This window comes from Globicephala melas, chromosome 3 (genome assembly GCF_963455315.2).
Source record: "Globicephala melas chromosome 3, mGloMel1.2, whole genome shotgun sequence".
NCBI lineage: Eukaryota > Metazoa > Chordata > Mammalia > Artiodactyla > Delphinidae > Globicephala > Globicephala melas.
The window spans coordinates 31,964,509-31,987,978 of record NC_083316.1 but is presented as its reverse complement, the minus strand read 5'-3'; the positions used below and the strand labels follow the sequence as shown (position 1 = coordinate 31,987,978).

The 23,470-nt window shown below is 35.5% G+C and overlaps 1 protein-coding gene across 6 annotated transcripts in view; it reads left to right on the top strand.

Annotated features, from left to right (window-relative positions):
• Positions 1–23,470, top strand: part of RICTOR (RPTOR independent companion of MTOR complex 2) — a 127,684-nt gene that overhangs the window by 14,794 nt on the left and 89,420 nt on the right. For 5 of the 6 annotated variants that reach the window (XM_030882067.2, XM_030882064.2, XM_030882065.2 and 2 more), the window contains one exon: positions 17,239–17,336. In XM_030882067.2, the coding sequence (XP_030737927.2) occupies positions 17,239–17,336 (98 nt within the window). Of the gene's footprint in view, positions 1–10,924; positions 10,985–14,361; positions 14,457–17,238; positions 17,337–23,470 lie in introns of those variants that run through there. The other variant, XM_060295727.1, reaches the window with a different exon arrangement.

Genomic DNA, 23,470 nt, shown 5'->3' with positions numbered 1-23,470 from the left:
GTTGCCATGCCATTCTTGAGGCCTCATTTTCTTTCTTGGGTGATTGCATTGGCTTCATAACTACTATCCCTGTTCTAGTTCTATCCTTTCCCAATCTACTCTCTTCACTCTAGCTAGAAACACATTTTCTACAAAGTTAATCTTAATTTCCTCAGCTGGGTGGAATATCTTCCTTCTTTGGGCTTCTATAGTATATTGTATGTTACCTTTCTTGTAATATTGTAATAATTTGTTCACTCCTGCCTCCCTCAGTCATAGTTGACAGATATTTATTTACCTTAACTGTGTGCTGGGTACTGTTCTTTTGCTGGTGATTCAGTGGTGAAAAACATTGAATACTTCCCCTGAGGAGTTTATGTTCTAGTAAGGAGAACACAGACAGTAAACAGGTGAACACAGAATTGTAAGTATGAATAAATGCTCTGAATAATGTAAAATTGGAGTATGTGAAAGAGAGTTGATAGGTGGTTAGGGGGTTGGTCAGAGAAAACTTCTCTGAGGCAGTGATATTTAGTTGATCCAGGACTAATGGGGAGGCACCAAGTGAAGAAGTAGGGGGAAAGTCTTCAACAGGTAGAAGGAACATAAAATATTGATCCAAAGGCCCAGAGATAGGAAAGAACCAGAGAAAGAAAGCGCTTGAGGAGAGGAAGAGTGGAGGATGTGAGACTAGAAGAGGTAGGCAAGAAATAGTATCGTTGAAGTATAAGTATTACATGAGAAAATTTGTTCAAAGACCCTAGTATAGTGTCGGTAAGTGCTAGGGTGAAAACCCAGAAGGCAAATGTTATTAAATAAATAATAGTGATTTATCCATTCTTTTAATCATGGACATTTGGTTGTAGTTTTTTGCTCTTATAAACAATGATTTTATATATGGTCTTGTACATGAATCCTGGTACTCATACATAAGTTACTCTAGGTTATATAACTTGGTGTAGAATTACTGCTTATATGAAAAAATATATGTATATCATAGTAGCAATATGTAAGAGTTGCTCTTGATCCATACTTTTGTCAACACTTGGGATTATCAGACTTTCATTAAAAATATTCTATTATGAAAAATTTCAAACATACACATACACAGAGAAAAAAATATAAGGAACCCTCATGTACGCCTTATCCTACTTCAACTATCGTAAACACATGGGGCAGTCTTACCTCATGTGTAAATCTTCCTCCTCCCTTTGTGGATAATTTTAAAGCAAATCCTAGGCAAGTATTATTGAATTTGTAAATACATCAGTGTGTATTTCTAAAGGATAAGGACTTTTAAATATATAACTGTAATACTATTAGCACAACTAAGTAAATTAACAATGATTTCTTTATATCATCTAGTATTTAGTGTTCAAATTTTCCTGATTGTCTTACAGATATCATTTTGAGTCAGGATTCATACACAAGGTTCACACACTTTTAATTTAATTTTTTGAATATGTCTGTCATATTGCTTCTCTTTCTGCGTAATCTGTCTTTTCAGTCTGTAGTATTTCTTTTGCTTTGGTCTGAAACATCTTGAATAAAATGTGTTTAGATGGTTATTTGTCCTACTTTGAAATTCATTGGGCATCCTGATTCTAAGTATTTTTCATGTTTTTGAACAATTTTGAAAAATTCTCAGTCTGACTTTTTGAGTAGTGCATCTCCTGCATTTTTTCTTGTTTAGGAATTCTTATTAAATGCATGTTAGACTTTCTCATTATCTTTCTTGTTTTTTAAATTTTTTCATGTATTTTGTCTCCTTTTTTCTTGGGAATCACGTTATAATACCTTCAGATGTATCTTTCAGTTCACTAGTTCTCCCCACAGCTGTGTTTATTCTGTTTATCCCCCCAATGAGTTTTTAAAATTTCAATCATGCTATTTTTATTTCAAGAAGTTCTGCTTGGATGTTTGTAAATTTTGAATCATATTTTCAGTCCTTTCTTTCCTTTAAACCAGAAGCTTGCAAGTTATGGCCTGCAAATTTTGCAAGTAAGGCTTACAGATGCTGCATTTGTAAATAGTTTTATTGCGACATAGCTGTGCTCATTTAAGTATTGCCTACAGCTGCTTTGGTGCTACGGCTACTGAGTTTAGTTGCGAAAGAGACCTTATACCTTTCAAAGCCTGAAATACTTAGTCTGACCCTTAATGGAACAAGTTTGCCAAACTCCCTGCTTTAGATATATAAAACATAATTATTTCATTGTTTGTATTATGTATATGGTACTTCTAATATTTACAGTCTTTTAAGATTTTTTTGTTTATTGTTTCTGTTGATAGTGGCTTGTTTTCACGTTTCCTTCTGTGTTTATGATTTTTGCTTGTGCACTTAAATTTTTTAGGTTACTCAGACTAAGGGTGGCTACCTAGTTGGGTGGGTGGGTGGGTGGGTTGAGGTGGTGGTTGATGGTTGAATTTGCTTCTGCTGCCCAGGAATATGGTATACCAAGGGCTACTTTAAATTAAAATTCTCATTTTGAGATTTTTTTTTTTTGGATCATGCAAAAGAATATATCTAGGTTCCAAAGATACCTGTGGTTGGCTTAGAATCTCAGGGAAGTCTCTTTTTATTTGTTTTGTTTCTGTTTGCAGCTTTACCCAGAGATACTTTTCTTTGTTCTCTGCCCCTTTTGCATGAGTGTTCTTCTTAGTGTATCAGACTTTATGGCTGATGAATTCCTTGTCTTGGGGTAAGCCCACACTCCTCAAGTCATGCACTTAAGCTCTACAGCAGTGGTTCTCAAGCTCTAGTCTTGTTTTGGAGGTCCCCACGACCTCAGTAATTTGCTAGGAAGACTCATTATGGCAAAAGGATGCAAAGCAAAATTAGCAAAGAGGAAAGGTACATTGGATGAAATCTCGGGGAATCCAGGCACAAGAGTCTTGTGTCTTCTCCCAGTGGGGTCACATAGGACATGCTTCATTCTCCCAGCAATGAATTGTGATAACACGTGAAATATTGTCCACCAGGGAGGTTTGTTAGAGACTCAGCCCCAGGGTTTTTATTGAGGACTTGAGAAGTAGGCAGCCTCTGCCTGGCAGGTAACAAAATTCCAGACTAACAGAATGAAAGCAGACGTTTGGCAAAAACCATATTGTTTGCATAAATGGTTTAGGCCCAGTGAGCCACTCTTACCAGTTAGGGCTGTAGGAAACCTCTGCAAGTATTTTTCCGGATGTAAGCCAGTGACTGAACTGGTAGGCAGACCTTTTTAAGGAAAAGCAGTTAGGCCTGTTAGGTTAACGTTTTCTGCGTAAATGTACAAATGAAGCACCTGGGGATGTTGATTTAATGAAGAGTCAGATTGGGTAGGTATGGGAGGGCCCAAGAGTCTGCATTTCTAACATGCTGCCAGGTAGTACCCATGTCGGTAGTTCACAGATGTACTTTAGTAGCCAGGTAGTTGCCCTGAAGGCCAGAAGTCCTTCTTTCCGATAGTATTTTTATCATAAACAATAAGTCTTTATTCTGAATTGGTAGAAAAGTTTTTTGTTGGGGGTTAAATTCTCTGTGCTGACAAACAAGTTTTTTTTCCTGGAGTGATATGGTTTATTTCGTATTAAACTTTATCCAACTTGAATAAGGAGATCTAAATTTATACTTCAATATTGGCATATTTTGTGTCATTGGGAGAATGGAAAAAGTGACTTTCAATGACTTTGTTGTAGAAAAGAATGAAGGATCTGGACTGTTGGTAATATTAATTGTACAGACCCACAATCTCTTATCCACAATTTTGAAAAACCAAAAACTCTGAAAATGAAAGCTGTTTTTCAGAAATAATGTGACCTGACAAAACGTAACCTGACCTAAACTCATTTGGCAGCAAAACCTGACCAGAATTTGTATTATCTCAGTGTGTCTCCTCACATGTTCATCTAAAAAATATTACTGTATGTGAATATGTAATACTGCCCCTAACCTTGTTGGGATTGTTAAATCTGTGGTATATTACCTTTAAAATTAAAAAAAATTTGAATTCCTAAACCTATCTAACCCCAGCATGTCCGATGAAGGATCATCTGAAGGTCGTATAGTAGAAGTATGGAAAGAATTATGTTTAAAAGCACTATCAGAATGCATAAATAAATATAAAAATATTAGCAGTTAGGGTGGATCATATTCAGACCTCCTGTTCATGCAAGATATAACCAAAGAAATGCATTATATTGTTATATTTATAATAGTTCAGAGCTTTTAAAGGTTAAAATTCAAACAGCATTTGTAAATTTACTTTTAGATTTTGATTATTGGTGTTAATGCAATTATTTATGCATGCCCAAGTGGAATGTACAGAAGAATAACAAGTAGTAAATTTGTAACTAGAGGACTTGTTTGCACTTGAATTACACAGATCAATTGTATATTATGGCATTTTTGCACAATTAAGATCACCATTGCCCAAGGTTCATGAAAAAGCTTAATTTATCATGTGTTTCCCATATGCATGGGACTCCAGAGTAGTCAATATGTTTTTGTCTTGATAATTTTAGGTGAGGTGTGTCTTCTTTGATGTATATAACCATAAAAACATAAACAATGCCAAATATGGCAATATCAGCAAGGCACTGATTCAGAACTTAGTAGTAGTATAAAAATAAGATACTGTTGTGATATAGTCTGTAGAAGAGGTGCTGAAGATACATATGCTAAGATGTCTCAATGATATTTGTTGACTACCTGAATGTAATTTTCTAGTTCAGACAATATTACTATTGCCTAAAGAAGGAAATTTTGGAAAGCTTTTTTTTTTTTTCCCTTAAAGGATGAATTAATTTGATCACAGGACATACTGAATTCGACGTAGACAGACCACCAAACATAAAAACAGATATTTGTTTCTTTAATTGAAGATACACTGTAGAATTGAAATTTTGAGGCATTGTATTGAATTTGTTAAGAGTTATGGAGACAGTGAAAAGAGAAACCTGAGGGCAAATGATACAACTTTAGGTAATATTAAAGAGTATAAAATAGGAGGAGGGAATGCAGACCTTTGAGACAAGTACTCAAGGAACAGTGAAAAATAGGTATGAAGAAGACCAAGACAGTGAATTATAGCAACCAAGGGAGAGAAGGTGAATTTGGTTAGCATTGGCCAGTAGTTCTCTAATGGAAAAGTCAGGGAGTTTGAAAAGCTGAGAAAAAGCCTTTGTATTGGGTAAATAGTAAACTCGTAGAGAACAACTTTAGTGGAATGGTGGCCTAGATACCTGATGGGTAGAATTTAGAAGATGAGGTAAGAATTAATTAACTTGAGCCTCAGAGAGATTTGGTAGAAGAAAGGTGTAATGTCACTTCAAAAAATGGGAAACAGTGGGCAGAGCATTTTTTTTTTTAAAAGATGGGTAAAAACTAGTGAGAGACTTAGGTCAATGAGAAATAGTGAATAATTAAATGATGGAAATACTGGAATTAGGCAGTAAGATGTAGAACCAAGAATACAAATGGAAAGGTTAGAAAATAACATTGTAATAGCATTTTTCAGATTTCTAACCCACACTCAAATTGTGTCTTGCAGCCAAAGTGTATTTGTACTCTTTGCTCCTTTATTAGTTTCTAAGAGGGAAGTCCTTAATTACATTCATAGAAGCCACCTGTCAGACAAGTGATCTGAACTATAGTCATGTTTCATAAAAAACGTGAAAGTAGCTGTACAAGCAAAATGTACAACTAACTTTGTAAATAAATCTAATAGGCTGGGTGTATATAACAATTAATTGCCTCAGCTTTTAGGCACAGCTGTTCAGTTCTTTTACAGGGTTCATTTACATAGTGAATTGTTTCAGAGAGAAACAGAATTTTTCTCTTACAATAAAAGATTTCTAATTAGGGGACTGTGGAAACCTAATGATTTAATAGATTAAGACATAGAAGTTTTAGCAGAACATCCAGTGATTGTAATCTTTATATAGTAATTGCTTTTAGTTATTTTTACTAACATTAGAAAATGTTCTAATTGCAGACAGTACTTTTCATACTGTTTTTCTGCAGAAAAATAGCATTAAAATAAATGCCATGACAAAGATTCTTTGAATCTTTTCTGTAGCCTGGTGAATGTCCTTTGTGTATTCTTTGTATATACTTGTGTATACTTTGTACGTGTGTATAAAGTAAAAGTGCTTTGTGAATTTGGTTACAGTTCTGTACTACAGTTATCTCTAAGCCCAAGCATTCTACTGATCTCTAATTTTATTGTGAAAAAGGGAAAGAGATGAACTCTAAGAAAGCACTTCATATTTTTTTTCCTAACAAGCAGCTCTTCTTCATTTTCCACCACAAACATCTAAGCCATCTTTACCAGAAAAATCTTTAAAAATTCACAAATTACTTACCATTTAAAAACAGATAATGATGGAATGATTAGAAGATTATTAGGTAAATAGTTAGGCTTTAGTTCTTTATCTAATTAGTACAACCTGGGGACATGATTTCTAGTGCTGGTATGAATGTAAATATCGATATAATGCTTGGAGGGAGGGGGTGTGTAGACAAAGATCAGGAAGGTGATTTTCTGAAGGTAAATGGCAGGCTCAAATTTCTACCTTTTCTAGACATTGTCATTTAAAATTTTTATATTTGACAAATTTGAATGGGTCATGGCAGTTACATTGCTAATTATATTAAATAGGTATGTTCTTACCTTAGAAGGTGAGATTCCTTTTCAAAGCAATAGAAAGACGTTACTTATGGTTAGGTTTTGGGGGAGTAAATTTGTTTTGGTCCTCAGAATTTGAAAAATAGATACATTAAAGCAGTGTGATCTTTCTTATCTGCTCCTCTTTTATATACATCTCTTCTACAGTTATTGTTATTATAATCATAAGACAGTATTTCCATTGTAAATTCTTGTGTTTTAATATTCACAGTGTGACCTGGGACATTCAATAAAATTTTTGGGGGGTGGTTACTGTGTGTCAGACATCATTCTAGGTATTAGGATGACACCATAATGGTGAACCAAAGCTGACTTACAGGGAGATAAATGTCAACCAATCATACAAGTAAATGTATAATTGCAAACTGGTGTGTACACTGAAGGTACATTCTCCTTTGAAAGGCAGAACAGTATAATGAGGTAGACTGTAGGGCGATTGCATTTTGGGGAGTGAGATAGACTCTAGAGTCAGATTGGTTAGGTTCAAATCTTATTACCATGTCTGGTATTTGTGTGACTTCAGGCAAGTGAATTAATGTCTCTAAGACTCTTTTTAGCATGAGGAGGATAATAATAGCACCTACCTTCTATGGTTCGTATGGAGATTAAAACAGATTTTTCATGTAAAAATATTAGCACAGTATATTGTAGCATATAATGTACTAATAGTTATTTTTGTGTCTGGATATTATTTCACATTGTAATATATTCTTATTTGAAAATGATACAGAAGCATATTTCATAGAGTAGCTCTTATCTGTTCTTCAAAAGTTCAGATCAGATAAATCCAAAGGGATATCAGAATCTAGTTACATGACATTGTGGTCGTCTTTATAGCATCTTTCAAATTTCAGTGTGCATAAGAATGACTGGGGTGCCTCCTACAAATGGTACAAATGTGGGTCACTTTCCAGGCATATTGATTCTGGAATCAGTATTTCTTATAATTCATGTATTTCTTAGAAACACAGGTTTGAAAACCACTGGTCTGTAAGTCTGTTTCCGATGCAGGCCAAATAGTCAATTATTTTGTCTCATCATTTTAAGGTATAACATGTAAGGTGTTTTTTGTTATTTTTGGTGTATATGCTTACTACAAATGGTAAAAAAAAATTCCCCTAAATCTATACTTGCTCTAGGATTACTTATTAGTAAATACTGTCATACATCAGTATATCCAATCTAGAATCCTGGATTCATCCTTGATTCCTCCTCCTGCCTTTCCTTCCAGCTCTAATCCATTACTGATGAAGTTTCTTACATGGAAGGTTTTTGTAACCTCTATTTAAACTTGACTTTCTTCTCCCCTACAGTCTTTCTAAAACACAGAGTTGATCATGCCATCCACTTGCATAAATGTCTTCCTTAATAATTATCCATTGCCCAAAGATGTCTAAATTTCGTAGTATATCTTATAAGGCCATTGGAATGAAGCTCCACTTTCCTATATTTCCTATCATCTTGTTTTCTTGGGAATATTGAATTTCTTGCCATTCCTTGAGAAAATACCATATTTTTTTCATGTTTACTTGTTGTGTACATTCTGCTTTTTCCTGTTGTATATGCCTAGAAAACTTATTGCTTATGGTCAAGAATCAGTTCCCATGTCAATCCATCCCCAAATAACTGTCTCACTCTTTTGCTCAGTCTTTCTTACCCAGTGTTTATTGAGCACCCACCATGTGCCTGGCATTGTTTCCAGGCCGGGGATGCATGTGTGAACAAGACAGTTTTCCTGTCTTCACTTGTCATACAGTCTAAGTGAAGTCTCTATCAAACACCCTCCTTTTATCTTATTCCCATAGTATTACTATGAAGTGTTATATATACCTCTATTCCCATTTAATTTTGATCTCCAGGGCTGAGACCGTATCTTGTATTTGTTAATATTCCTCACCTAAGCAGTTGGCACAGTATATGGCTTCTGGTGAGCCCTGAAATGTACAGTTGAATAAAACTTAGGAATCTAAATATAAAGCTACTCCCAGGATAGATCAAAACTATACATTGTAGGAGACATTTGTACTTTCAGTTATATAAGTAATAAAATGACTAAATACAATCTAGAGGGGAAACCTGTGTTCCCACTCTACTGTCCCCACTATATAATGTCATTGTTATTTTATTCTTTACAGAAAATATTTAAGGAAAATTGGGAGGAATATTCTGTCATTTGAAACTTAAAAGTATTTTAAGCCATTTGTATCGATTTATTTTGTGATTTATTCAAAATAATGATTTGAAATAAAGATTATAGACAGTATTCTAATTATTGATATTATATATCCATACAACTTTTATTTTTTATTTATTTTTTTTTTTTGCAGTACGTGGGCCTCTCACTGCCGTGGCGTCTCCCTTTGCGGAGCACAGGCTCCGGACACGCAGGCTCAGCGGCCATGGCTCACGGGCCCAGCCGCTCTGTGGCACGTGGGATCTTCCCGGACCGGGGCACGAACCCGTGTCCCCTGCATCGGCAGGCAGACTCTCAACCACTGCGCCACCAGGGAAGCCCCATACAACTTTTAATTGAAGTTCTGTTCAAGTGAATTATTAACTATTTCCAGCTGACTTTATTTTTAATGTTTTATGCCTAGGTCAGACCTGGTCTGTATCTTACAGTTATATAATGACATGCTTGTAATAAAGCAATTAAAGACATGATTTTTGTTCATATAACTTTTAAATGATCACCTCAGTGAACTGGTAGATGTCACTTGTTTAATTTATCCAGTCAAAGGTACAAATGAGAAGCCTCAAGAAGGACATTTCTGCCACCCCCATTAGTGTTTTTATCTTTTTCCCTTGAAATCATTCAAAATGAGCAATTCTTTGGGATTATAGAAAAAAGACATATTTTTGTAAAAATAGAAAGAGGAATGTATAAAATGAGGTAATTTTAAATCCAAAATTGAAGTGGAGCAAAAGAGACCTGAACCCCTGGGTCACTGGGAAGACAATCTTAAAATGTTGCAGATCAGCGGAAACTGCCTTAACCTCTTCTTACAAAATTGTATTGATAAGAGTAGGATACTGGAACAGGAACCCAAACAAAACTGTTCTCTTCCAGTCTCTGGGAAAAGGAGATAGAGAAAAGATCTAGTTGTAAGAAAATTTTACAAACAGTCGTTGAATTTTAACTGTCTGCTCTTATGGTGGTCATGTCATTTATAATACAACCTGGGATACTTTGGGGAGTGAAAGGAGGTGGTATTAATAATTACACTGGCACAATAGGTATAAGTTAGAACCTAGGCAGTTGAGATATGTGTTCTGTCATAACTGCTGCAATAGTGGTATGAAGAATGTATCATGAGAACATAAAGAAGGGAGCTTGTAGGTTAAGGAAAACCTTTACACATCTGAGTAAGACTTCTGAAGAGTGAGGATTTCCTCCAAATTGGGTAGGGAAACAAAGGGCATGCCAGGCTGAAGAAACCTAGTGCCATCTTGCTGTCTGTGTAGTCTTGCCTCTGTACGCATCATTCACTCTCAAGAGGTGCTTCATGTCCATCATTCTTCTAAAGTAGCCCTACGAAAGTGTTCAATTTTTAGTATAATAAACCTAACATTTAAGAAAGTTAGAAGGGCTTCCCTGGTGGCGCAGTGGTTGAGAGTCCACCTGCCGATGCAGGGAACGTGGGTTCGTGCCCCGGTCCGGGAGGATCCCACATGCCGTGGAGCGGCTCGGCCCGTGAGCCGTGGCCGCTGAGCCCGCACGTCCGGAGCCTGTGCTCCGCAACGGGAGAGGCCACAATAGTGAGAGGCCCGCGTACCACACACACAAAAAAGTTATAACTAAACTGATTTACTTGCAGTAGTAATTGATAGGTTTTCCTTGCCTATCTCTACTACAGTATTTATATTTAAAATATACCAAAGATTAAAAAGGTTATCTGCTACAGTTGCTTGAGAGGAAAAATTATTATTTTCAGTATGTGAGGGTAGATAATACTTGTTTTGCATTCCAGATTGTTAATCCAGAGCAAATCAATGAAAATTACAAAGGGACAGAGTTCGGCATCAGTATAAGAGACAATATTCGACTCCTCTATCAAAGATGGAATAGAATAGGCTCTCTTAGGAAGTTTTGAGTTCCTCTGCATTATAGATAAAAGGAAGGCCCTTTTTCCAGGATGCTATCATTGGGATAGATCCTTTCCCTACTAAATTATATAACTCTTTGATATTAATAATTGTTAGAATTTCAGGAAATGTTAGAGAGTTTGAAGCGGTGCTTCCTCAACTTTTGGACCTGTGGGTAATGGTGAGAAGGTGTACTCCCAGTGTCCTTGCTGGTAGAGGAGACAGATTTGCTGCTGGCTTTTACAGAGGTAATACCAACTATAGTTATGCCATATACTTTTTTTTTTTTTTTTTTTGCAGTACGCAGGCCTCTCACTGTTGTGGCCTCTCCCGTTGCAGAGCACAGGCTCCGGATGCACAGGCTCAGCGGCCATTACTCACAGGCCCAGCTGCTCCGCGGCATATGGGATCTTCCTGGACTGGGGCATGAACCCGTTGTCCCCTGCATCGGCAGGCAGACTCTCAACCACTGCGCCACCAGGGAAGCCCTGCCATATACTTTTAATCCTTTATGTCTGCTCACAGTAATCATAGATAATATTAAATATATAATTAAATACATATCCAATTTATGTAGTCATGTTTAATTTTATTAAATTCTTATGCACCCAACTTTTCTAGCTTGTTGCTTACTAGCATTTGTTCATGTATATTCACAAATAAATCACAGAAAATATTGCTCAACTGTGCTCCCACTCCTAATTCCTCTGACATTTTCAAGAAGGCAAATAAGACAATAAAAGTTTTACTTCAAAAATGAGCAGATCTTGGATCATAAAAGTAATGCACGGGACTTCCCTGGTGGCACAGTGGTTAAGAATCCGCCTGCCAATGCAGGGGACACGGGTTCAATCCCTGGTCTGGGAAGATCCCACATGCCGCGGAGCAACTAAGCCCGTGCGCCCGAACTACTGAGCCTGCACTCTAGAGCCCACAAGCCACAACTGCTGAAGCCCACACGCCTAGAGCCTGCGCTACACAACGAGAAGCCACCGCAATGAGAAGCCTGCGCACCGCAACCAAGAGTAGCCCCTGCGTGCTGCAACTAGAGAAAGCCCACGCACAGCAACAGACCCAATGCAGCCAAAAATAAATAAATAAAATAAATTTATTAAAAAAATAAAAGTAATGCACTAAAATGTAACCAAAATTCATTAATTTAGACACACTAATATGTGAATTAAGCATTTGCCTGGGCTAGCCACATAACTTTCACATGATTGATCCATAAAAATTGTTTTTGCTAAGCGAATAATAACTAATTTTAATTATAGTTGCTACTATTTATTGAATATCTGTTCTGGGCTAGGCACTGTGCTAAGTAAGTTGCACCTCACACCTTGTAACAATGCCTTCTAGGTTAGGTAATTAGTATATTCACTATAGGTATGAGAAAATGGATGCCTGTGAGGTTTAGTGACTTAGTCTAAGGTTACATGGTTTGTAGGTGATTAAGCTAGATTTGAATCCAGTTCTTTTTTATTTCAGAGTTCTTTCTATTATTCCCAAATAGATGTATGCGAGTAGTTTTTGGTTATTAATTTACTATGTGTACTTGAAACTAACTTTATTTAAAAATCAATTTTATGTTGTATATTTTTTGACAGGTAAAGCTATTAATATGATTTATTGCAGCATGTTACAAAGCAGTACATATTGAAAACATTTAAAAATAAATGCATGTTTACTCACATATATATATACATATACGTGTGTGCGTGTGCATATGTGCACATACATGGAGAATTAAGCTAAAGGGGGAAAGAATATATTTATGTATGTGTGTATATGTCTGTAGATGTATAGAGATATAGATGAAAGGTTTCTTTACTGTAGTTTTCTCTTGGTGGTTTTCTGTAGGTATATATGTATCTATATATACGTGTATGTGCTTATATAATATTAAATTGCTGGATATTGGCTATAGTTATTCCATTACCTCCAGAAAGAGTCATTGGGAACACTCATAGGACTTACAAGTTACACAATAAGAGGAAAAGAGCAACTGTAATTTTAGCAGTTCTTTTGTGTTTTGCTTCCTTGCATTTGAATGGTTGGCCATCATAGCCAGCTAGCCACAACTTTTTTTTCTCTTTTTCCTAGCCACATCCCCGGCCACCCCCCCACCCCACCCCCGCTTTTTTCCCTTAATGCAGCTCTGGGCTAAACTACTGGGCTTCAGAGAAATCCTAGTGGATTATCTCATTTGTGCTTTATATCAATACTTCTCACATAGCACAGTTTTGGAGAGGCTGAACTGGAAACATTAAGTGAGAATAGGAAGAAATAAAGAGAGGTAAACCTCTCCTTAAAGTCTCTCCCCGTCCCCGCCCCCAGCCAATAAAAAGCACACTGATCTCAGCTTGCTCATATAGTTTAAGTTCTGACTGTCTAGCATAGGAGCTGGCAATCTACAGCTCATGAGGCCAGGTCTGTTTTACTGAAACATAGCCACATTCATTTACTTATGTATTATCTACTATTGCTTTCTTGGTTACAACAGAGTTGAGGTTACAACAGAAGAAGAGAGTTTATGGCATAAAATACTTACTGTCTGGGCCTTTTTTAATTAAAAAGTTTGTATACTCCTAATCTAGCATGTAAGGAAGAAACCAGGGACTTCTTATTTCATTACCAGGGGAACTTTACCCTAATATTTCAAGTTAGAGTTCCTCTTAGGAACATTGTAGCACATGAGCATTACATAGTATTTCATGTCTAAAATGGCCCTGAGTACTATTTTTGAATTGGTCTAGGAAGTAACATAGTTTCTGGGAGGAAACATGTTCTGTCTTTCAGGAAATATGTTATGAAGAAACTTTGAAATTCTTCCGTATTACAATTCTAGTTGGGTGTTCCTGGTAATTATATAAAAGAGAAAGGGGTAAAGAGGGCAAAGAAGAAAGGCTGATTCATTTTGATTTGGATTGACAACAACACCTGCATTGTATGTTAGGTTCATTATATGTCATTATTCATCAGGCAAAGATTTGACCCAATATTGGCTTCTCACCATCTGTCAATTTTCATATTGTGTGCATAGGGGTTTTTGTTGTTGTTGTTTATCAGTTTTCTTCCATTTGTATGTAAGTTCCAGTAAGGAACGATCTGTCTTGCTCATTGATGTATTTTCCCAGTACTTAAAACAGTACCTGACCATATAGGTGTTCAATTAATGTTTCTGAACGAGTGAACTCAGACTCGAGATTTTATTTTTGTCACAAAATTGTGGCTTTTCAAAAATGTCTGCAATCAGTTTGTACTTAGAAAATAGGCAATAATTAGAAATATGCAAGCCTTTGTGAAGAATATATCTTCAGACTAATCATCTTAACTATGAGTCCTATCACATTGCATAGTAGTAACTGTGTCCTCACGTTAGCGAAACTGTTTGATGCCTGACAATTTAATGATAAATTGATGTAAAATGGTTAGCTTATATATTTCCATTAGGTGGATTTCACACTGGCTTTAAAGATCCTTAACTCTGGTTTTGCAAACTACTGTAGGTTCTGAATTACTGTAAGGGTTGTTATAAAAATTGTATTAAGTTCGCAAGTATAGTTAAATCATTTAAAAATCATTGGCTTACTCATAATTTTTCTTCCTCAATGTCTCCAAACAGATACCATTTATAACAAAAAGATATTACTGAGTACTAGCAGTGATCTATTCATGGTCCCTTGCAGTTTTTTTAATGAGCTCTGATCCCACCCAATGGTGAGCTGTTTTCATTCCATATTTAAGACAACCTAAAAGAGTCACTAATTTTAAAGTCATACGCTAAACCATTTAAAAGTAGATAGAATTTCATTGGAGTTTAAAAAAATATGCGAAATTTGTAGGAAATGCTCAGAAATCAAATGAATGATCTGAGTATGTAGTCATTTCAAAGTGATTGGAAATAACTGGGTTATGTAATATGCTTAGTGGTTTGACACTAACCAATTTATGGTTGTCATGGCTTACACTGAGTATAATAGAATGGCGGAATGTAGGCAGATGCAAGGTAAATTTATAGAACAATGTGACCAGTTTCATTTGCTGAGGAAAAGACTGATTCAAAACAAATAGCATCTTAGTTCTGTGTTAACATCTAAATATCTCAAAGGAAGGCATAATGGTTCTTAAACTAAAATACCCGTAATGTAACAGGTTTTTTTTCTTCTTTAGATTGTGCTTTTGTTTAAAGCAAATAGGATGCTGAGTATATTAATAGAAAAATAGCTTCAGGAATATTGACACTCTATTCCAGGGGTTGGCAGACTACCAACCGCAGGGCAATTTCTGGCTTTGGCCTGTTTTTGTAAAACAAGTGAGCTAAGAATGGTTTTTACATTTTAAAAGCTTTTTTTTTTTCTTTCAGTATTTTTTTTTTGAAATAATCTCACACAGGTCATTAATCACTGCATAGTGCCCTGTTATATAGATGAGCCTTTTTTTAAAAAAATTTTTTATTTATACCTGCTGAGTTGAGTCTTAGTTGCGGCACGTGGGATCTTCATCGCATGCAGGCTTCAGGCTTCCCTGTAGTTGTGGTGTGCGGGCTGTAGAGTCTGTGGGCTCTCTAGTTGTGGTGTGCGGGCTCTTCGTTGCGGTGCATGGTCTTCTATCTAGTTGTGGTGCACAGGGCTCTCTACTTATGGTGCATGGGCTCTAGAGTGTGCAGGCTTAGTTGCCCTGTGGCATCTTAGTTCCCCAGGGAACCCAGGGACCAGGGATCGAACGCATGTCCCCTGCATTGGAAGGCGGATTCTTAACCACTAGACCACCAGGGAAGTCCCTCTTTCAGTATTTTAAAGATGTTGCTTCACTGTCTTCTCATTTGCCTGTTTTCCACGAGAAATTTGTCATTCTTCTTATTCCTCTGTTTTTTATCTGGTGGCTTTTAAGACTTTTCTCTACGAGTGGTTTTGAACAATTTGATTATGATGTGCCTTGGTCTAGTTTTGGTCCTGTTTCTTGTGCTTGGGGTTGATTGAGCTTCTTGGATTTATTGGCTTATTTTGATCAAATTTGGAAAGTTTTCATCTATTATTTCCTCAATTCTTCTATCGCCTAATTTTTTCCTTTGAGGACTCCAGTTACACATATTGTAATTGTGTTAGGCTGCTTGAAGCTCCATAGTTCACTGATAGTCTTTTCATTTATTTTTTGTTCCCTTTCTGTTACATTTTGGTTAGTTTTTATTGCTTTGTCTTCAAATTCACAATTCTTACTTTCTGTAAAAGCTGTTATGCTTTTATTCCCATCCAGTATATTTACATCTGAGACATTGTAGTTTTCATCTCCAGAAATTCAATTTGAGTGCTTTTTATACTTTTCATGCCTCTCCCTAAGTTTTTGAACATATAGAATACAGTTATAAAAACTGTTTTAATGTCCTTTTCTGCTGATTCTAACAGTTCAGTTTTGGGTCATTTTCAGTTGATTAATTTTTCTGCTTACTATGAGTCATAGTATGACTTTGCTTCTTTGTATGTCTGATGATATTTGGATGCTAATCATTGTAAATTTTGCTTCATTAGGTGTTCCCTATTTTTTCTGTTCTTATGATACTTCTTGAGCTTTGGTCTGAGACACATTTTAGTCACTTGGAAACAGTTTAATTCTTTCAAGTCTTGCTTTGGAGATTTGTTAGGTGGGATCAAAGAAATGTTTAGTCTATATCTGATTGTTCCCCACCACTAAGCCAAGACTTTTCTGAATACTGTAACCAATGCCCCATGCACTATGAAGGTTTTCAATATGGACATTAGGAACAAGCACTGCTTGTTCTGCCCTGTGTGAACACAAGGTACTCATCCCTTTAATTCTTTCGAGTGGTAATTTCCTCACAAACATGCACCAATCATTGCTATATTGACTACATAAGGGATCCCTTTGCAGATGTCCAGTGTTCTCTCTCTGTGCAGTGCTCTCTTCTCTAACACTTTTTGGTCTACTGGGACTCTGAGCTCTGTCTCTTCAACTCAGACAGTTTGGGTTTCTCCTCTCAGCACCAAGGCCTGGAAACTCTCTAAAGACAGTAAGCTGGGGCAGTTGTAGAGCATGCTTGTTTATTTCTCATTTCTCAGGGATTATTTTTCTTTACTTCTTGATGTCCAGTGTCTTGAACTATCATTTTATATGTTTTGTTCAGTTTTTTGGTTGATTCAAATAGGACAGTATTTTTGGTGCCTGTTACTATTGTGTCAGTACATTGTGGCCAGAAGTGAAAGTTGTGCTTGGGGTTGGGGTTGAAATTTAAGAATGAGTGGTTGAATAATTCCAGGTGATGATACACAGAGTTGCACCATTGGTATAAGTGGAGTAGAGTCATCCACATGTGAGTCATCCACATGGACTTTGAAGTCTCCTAAGTAGATAGATTTCAGAGAGAGTGTAAGACTTTAAAGAAGCCAAGAGCCAAAGTTGCGAAGTTTTAATACTACACGGTTTGTGTGTTTGGTTAAGAAAATACTCTTTTAAAATTATGTTAAATTTCTTTTGTCTGTTCTAGAACCTTCTGATAACTTAAGGGAGATTCTCCAAAATGTGGCCAAATTGCAAGGAGTATCAAATATGAGAAAGCTAGGCCATCTGAATAACTTTACTAAGGTAAGTAACTTCATTCTTTGTATTACCATCTTAAATTCTTTTTTCATTATTGTACTTTTTAGATGCTTCTTAACCACCATTAACAAGAAATTCTTGAGTATTCCTTCAGTATTAGTGCTTTCCTCTGCTGCTTCTCATGGATTTTTGTCATATGTTTTTAAATTTAAAAGTATATTTGAATAATGGGAAGCATTATATACTTGTTGTAAAAAATTTGGTAGGTTCAGAAGCGAATAAAGTAAAAAAAACACTGAGAAGTCCATAATTCAATCTCCACTATTATTCACAGAATGATGTATTTCTTTTGCCTTTTTATATTCATTTTTATGTGATACTATAGGATAAATATGTTTGTACATAAGTACGTGTGTGTTGCTTTTCATAGGTGTAATAATTTCCAGAGAAGTATTACAACTTCCTCTCTCTTTCCCTAATACTCTATTCCCATTATCTGGATCTCAATTAGAGCTCAAGATAAATGTAGGGGCCCTTGTCCCAGATAAATATTGACTTGATCTCTGTTAGCAGCCAAGAATTCCCAACTTTGATAGATGGATTGGTGTGCTTTTGAGCCTGGTAATGCTGGACAGCCAACTCTTGGAAACACTAAAATGCCGTTATTTGAGGTGATGCCATAAATAGAGAGCAAAATGCTTTCTTTGGGAAAATTTTTTTCCCTTTTTAGTTTACTAAATATAAACTGTTATACATTTTATTTTATTTTTTTATTTTTAAATTTTTGTTGAAGTAGAGTTGATTTATAATGTCATGTTTCAGGTGTGCAGCACAGTGGTTCAGATTACATATATATGCATACACATATATATGTATTCTTTTTCAGATTCTTTTCCCTTATAGGCTATTACAAAATACTGAGTATAGTTCCCTGTTGTACATTTTAAATGTAGGAATAATTGTTTGTTATAACCCCTTACTACTCAAAGTGTGATCCATATACCAGCAGCATTGGTGTCACCTTGGAGCTTGTTTGATATGTACAGTTTTTGACCCCCCCCCCAGACCTACTGAGTGAGAATCTACATTTTAATGAATATCTCAGGTGAATTTGGGTGTACATTAAAGTTTGAGCGGCACTGTTTTAATCCTTCCAAAATGTTTAATTCTCTGCTACCTGGTAGTTAGACTGTGGCTTGGATTTGATTTTATTTCATAGAAATAGAAGGGGATAAGAATATTGTCACTATGTAACCAAGTTGTTTTTTTCAGTATGGTGTTGTCTGATAAATATTTACAAAATAGATTAGTTTTTTTTTCTTTTCATAGTTAGGGAAACATAGATATGCATTTATTTTTTCTTAGTGAAACTTTGAAATATTCTGGCATTTTATTTTTATATAACAGATGAGAAACTTATTTTGTATGAGGGATGACAAAGTGATTTTTTTAAAAACAACTTTCAAAAACACTGAATGAGTGCTTGTGAAGGGGTTTTCAAAAATATCCCTGTGACGCAGACCTACTAGAGAGTGGACTTGAGCATACGGCGAGGGGGAAGGGGAAGCTGTGACAAAGCGAGAGAGTGCCATGGACATATATACACTACCAAACGTACAATAGATAGCTAGCGGGAAGTAGCCGCATAGCACAGGGAGATCAGCTCGGTGCTTTGTGACCACAGGTGGGATAGGGAGGGTGGGAGGGAGGGAGACGCAAGAGGGAAGAGATATGGGAACACATGTATATGTATAACTGATTCACTTTGTTATAAAGCAGAAGCTAACACACCATTGTAAAGCAATTATACTCCAATAAAGATGTTTAAAAAAATAACCCTGTGTATATTTTCATTTTTATCAATGTAATGAAAGTCTTCAAATACATTTCTTCGGTGTGCTAGTCAGATAATAGCAAGTTTTTAAGACCTAGAGTTGTTCCACAGTTGCAAATGGCATCTCCTGGTTTCACTCCCTCTATTAAATTTCCCAGTTTTATGTCATCATTCTTCACCCAACCCTAATAATAATACGTCTTACCACTTGCCTAGATTTAACTGTTAAAAACAATTAGTAGAGGTTTTTGTCCTGTTTGAACTCATGGGTCCTGTCACAATCAGGTTGACATCTAGATATGTAGTTCCGAATCTCTTGACAACTGGGATTCTGAAAGTTGGGAATGAATGTAAGAATGGCAATGATTTCTGTTATTCCACTTTGGCACCAGAATGGGTACTAAAGCCATCTTAAAAATCTACAGTAGCACTATGCAGTAGACATATATGTGAGCCACATATGTAATTTTAAATTTCTAGTAGCCACACTAAAAAAAAGTAAAAGTGAAGTTATTTTAATATATATTTTCTTTAGTCCAGTATATCCACATTATTATCATTTTATGTAAGTATAAAATATTAATGAGATATTTAATATTTTTTCATGCTAAATCTTTGAAATCAAGTGTGTATGTTATGCTTATAGCACATCTCAATTCAGGCTAGCCATATTTCCATGTTCACAGCCACCTGTGTGTGGCTAGTAGCTACTAACCATAATGGACATTGTACATACAGAACTTTTTGGAATGGGAGTGGTTTAAACATTTATTTCTAGGAATCTGTTGGACACCTTTCTTTTTCCCTTGTCTATTCTCCATTTATTTCTATCTAGATCCCAGTTTCTCTAGGGTTAAGGTCAGTTGCCTTCTCTCCCTTTTTCCCTCCTCCATTTCTTTGTTTTCTGAGTTTTTCCCATAGTATTTCACTAAGTTGTTCCCTCCACTTGGTCTCTCCTTGATTTGTGTTCTCCCAGTCTCTTCTCCGGTTTCTCCTTCCCTCTGGTCCTCCCCTTTTTTTTGTTTTGCCATATCCTTTGTTTACAGTTTTCATATTTCTCTCTGAAAAGGGCTTGTAGCAGCCCTCTTATATGCTGTTTTAAATTATTTATGGATTTAAAAATCAGATAAACATACTGGAATTTTTCTACAATATGAGGGACTAAACCTTGGGTCAGGGTGTGAGGGGCTGTTTAATTAGTAAAATCCATGAACATGAGAGTTGATAAAAACTCACTTGGCTGCCTGGTGATACAGTGAGGAAAGCGTGAACTTCAGATCAAGTAAATGGGGTCTTACAGCCCAGGTCTGACCCTAACAAGGCAGTCTTGGGCAGATTTCTTTACTCAGAGATAATTTTGCTGCAATTAGAAGCAAGGTGTCAGTACAGTGCCGGTACATAATATATACTCCATAACAGGTAATGCCTTACAATCTAGGGTTTGTTTTTTGTTTTCTTTTGCATTTTTTGCCACTTTTCAGGAATTTTTGTTGACTCTAAAAAGGTGAGTCTGCTTAATAGCTTGAGTTGCAGGTTGGTAAGCTGTTACTGTAACAGGGTTTTTCAACATGAGCAACATTGACATATTGGGCCAGATAATTATTTGTTTTGAGAAGCTGTCTTGTTCATTGTAGTGTGTTTAGCTGCATCCCTGGCCTCTACCCACTAGATACCAGTAGCGCACCTCCACTAGTTGTCACAAGCAGAAATGTCTCAAAGCATTGCCGAATGTTTCCTAGGGGACAGAGTCATCCCCTAGGTGATAAATAAAGGTCTGTAGGTTTTATTATAAAATTTCTCCAAACACCTAGCACAAAATAAATGCTTATTGAATTTAATCATAATATAATGTGTCTTTGAATTCCATTTTGTTAGCGAGCTACGCTAATAAATATTTACAGAGCTGGTATTCTTTTAAAATCTGTAAGTTCGTTAATTTACAGAGTAAAATTTATAAATTCTTAGAAATCTCTAAGAATAGCTCTATAGAATAAGAAAATAAGAAACAGGATTATGATTCCAGGAGACTGGTTAGACAGGAGTTAGTTGGTCACCCTTCACTGTTCCTATAATAGGTTATATGTGTGTCTACTAAATTTTATCTGCTCTTTTGTTATTATTATTTATTGTGTGTGACTATCTTATTAAACTGAGTTTATTAAATACAAGAAATATGTAGTATTTAATTTTTTACTCTTATATCCCTCTCTTCCCCAAATCCTGGCACATATCAAGTGTTTAATTAAAGGTATTGTATTACATTGGGATGATTTTGCAGTTTAAATAAGAGTTTTTGTTGTACTAGCATTTGTTTTGTTATTAAGTAACAAAATAAACTAGGATTAAGTTAATTTAGTAGATCAGTGGGGCTAAAATGTTGTAGAGGGTGGCCTTTATCTACAGAATTAAACCTCCTTTTAAGGTATGAAGAGAGGGTGCTAGTGTTGTGATCCTAGAACCATGTGAATGTCACACACCCATGCTTGCCTTCTGACATCATTTCACTAGATAAAGTAATGTGTATAACAGGCTGCTGATGAATATAATCTTAGTATTCTATTTTTAAAACTGACAACATGCTCATAATCTAAAGACCTGTTTTTAAAAATGAAAATATTTTAGCTCTTTTACATTTTAATGTTCTCTTTTCCTATATTTCTCATATATTAAAAGCTCCAGAGGAATCTTTATTTTGTTCTGTTTTTAAAAACTTCAAAATTATATAAGTTAAATATAAAAATTTAAATGGTACTAAACAATATATGGTAAAAAGTGAAATTCCTCTTTCATATCTCCTTCCCATCCACCTCCTTACCCTGACAAAAATACCGTTTCTCACAGGTAACCACTAGAAAGTATTTATTCTTCTCTGGTATAATTATAAATGTGTGTGTGTGTGTGTGTGTGTGTGTGTGTGGGTGTATTTCAGTGAGTTGTGAGAATTAAATAAGCTAAACAAAACGAAGTGTCTAATATAATGCTCAGTTTATTTACCATTTATTATATGTATACATAAAGGTTTTTTTCAATGAGATCTTGAGGTTTATTGATTTGTAGTTTGTGTCTTTTCCACTTTCCAATATATCATAGAGTCCTTTATTTTCTATAAATGTAGATCTACTTTTTAGTAGCTGCTTATGTGTATTGATAGATGTATGTGTGTGTGCATATCCATCCATATGTATGTATATGTATGTGCATCAAAGTATACATACATATGCGTAATACATATACCGTAATTTATTTAATCATTCCGTCATTAGAAAATAGAAGTTTTCCCTCCTTTTTGCATTTTAAATTAATGCATTCGTAACACTCTTGTGTACTGTCTTGTGTAGAATAGAATTTTAAAAGTGTAATTATTTAGCCAAGAACATTTGTACTTTATATTTTAAAACCTACTTATAAATTGCCTTCTGAAAAGACTATGCTGTGGAATTCTAATTTGTGATAAGATTTTTTGAAGTTTGGATTATTCTTTCTGTTGCTCATTGAGGAGAACTGTTCAGTTAACCTTCAGAGCCATAAAAGTAACATGGGAATAGCATTTAACTGCCCAGTTTTAACTGATCATTATATATTTTTTAAAGTTAATAATTTTAATAAGCAGCTCAGACATTTCTATTACCTAGAGACGGTTTAGACTTATATTTTAACTTTGTCAGAATATAATATTGTTGATAGCCCCCTTTGATTATTTTAATATTTGTAAGAAAATTCTGTGCATTAATGATAACAAATAGATTGATGTTGCACATGGATTCTGATAGGCAAAATATACCAGTGACATGTTATCAAAACCTTTACCTCATTCATTTATTCATTCATATTATTTTTTGGCCATGCAATGCGGCATGCAGGATCTTAGTTCCGCAACCAGGTACTGAACCAGTGCTCCCTTCAGTGGAAGCGCGGAGTCTTAACCACTGGACTTCCAGGGAAGCCCCATACCCCATTTAAAAATAAGATATTATGTAACAGTATTTGTTTTGTTTATATTAAAAAAATTAAATTTAATAGTTACGCTCATAAAATAATTGCGGACTTCTTATGATATTGAATACTTAAGTTGGTTTATAAGTAACAAATGTAACAAACCTAATTCAGCTGAGCTAAAGTATCCATAAAAGGAAGTTATTTACTCTCATGATGAGGAAGACCACATGTCAGGTCTTAATTTCAGGCAGAATGACCTAGAGGTTGAAAAAATGTTAATTGCATTCTGTCTCTCCATTTCTCAGCTCTTTTCTTTTAGGTTAGCTTCATCCTCAAACACTTTCCATATGACTAAGATACATCATATTTATAGCTTTCAGTCATAAAAGGAGAGGGTAGCCCTCTCTTA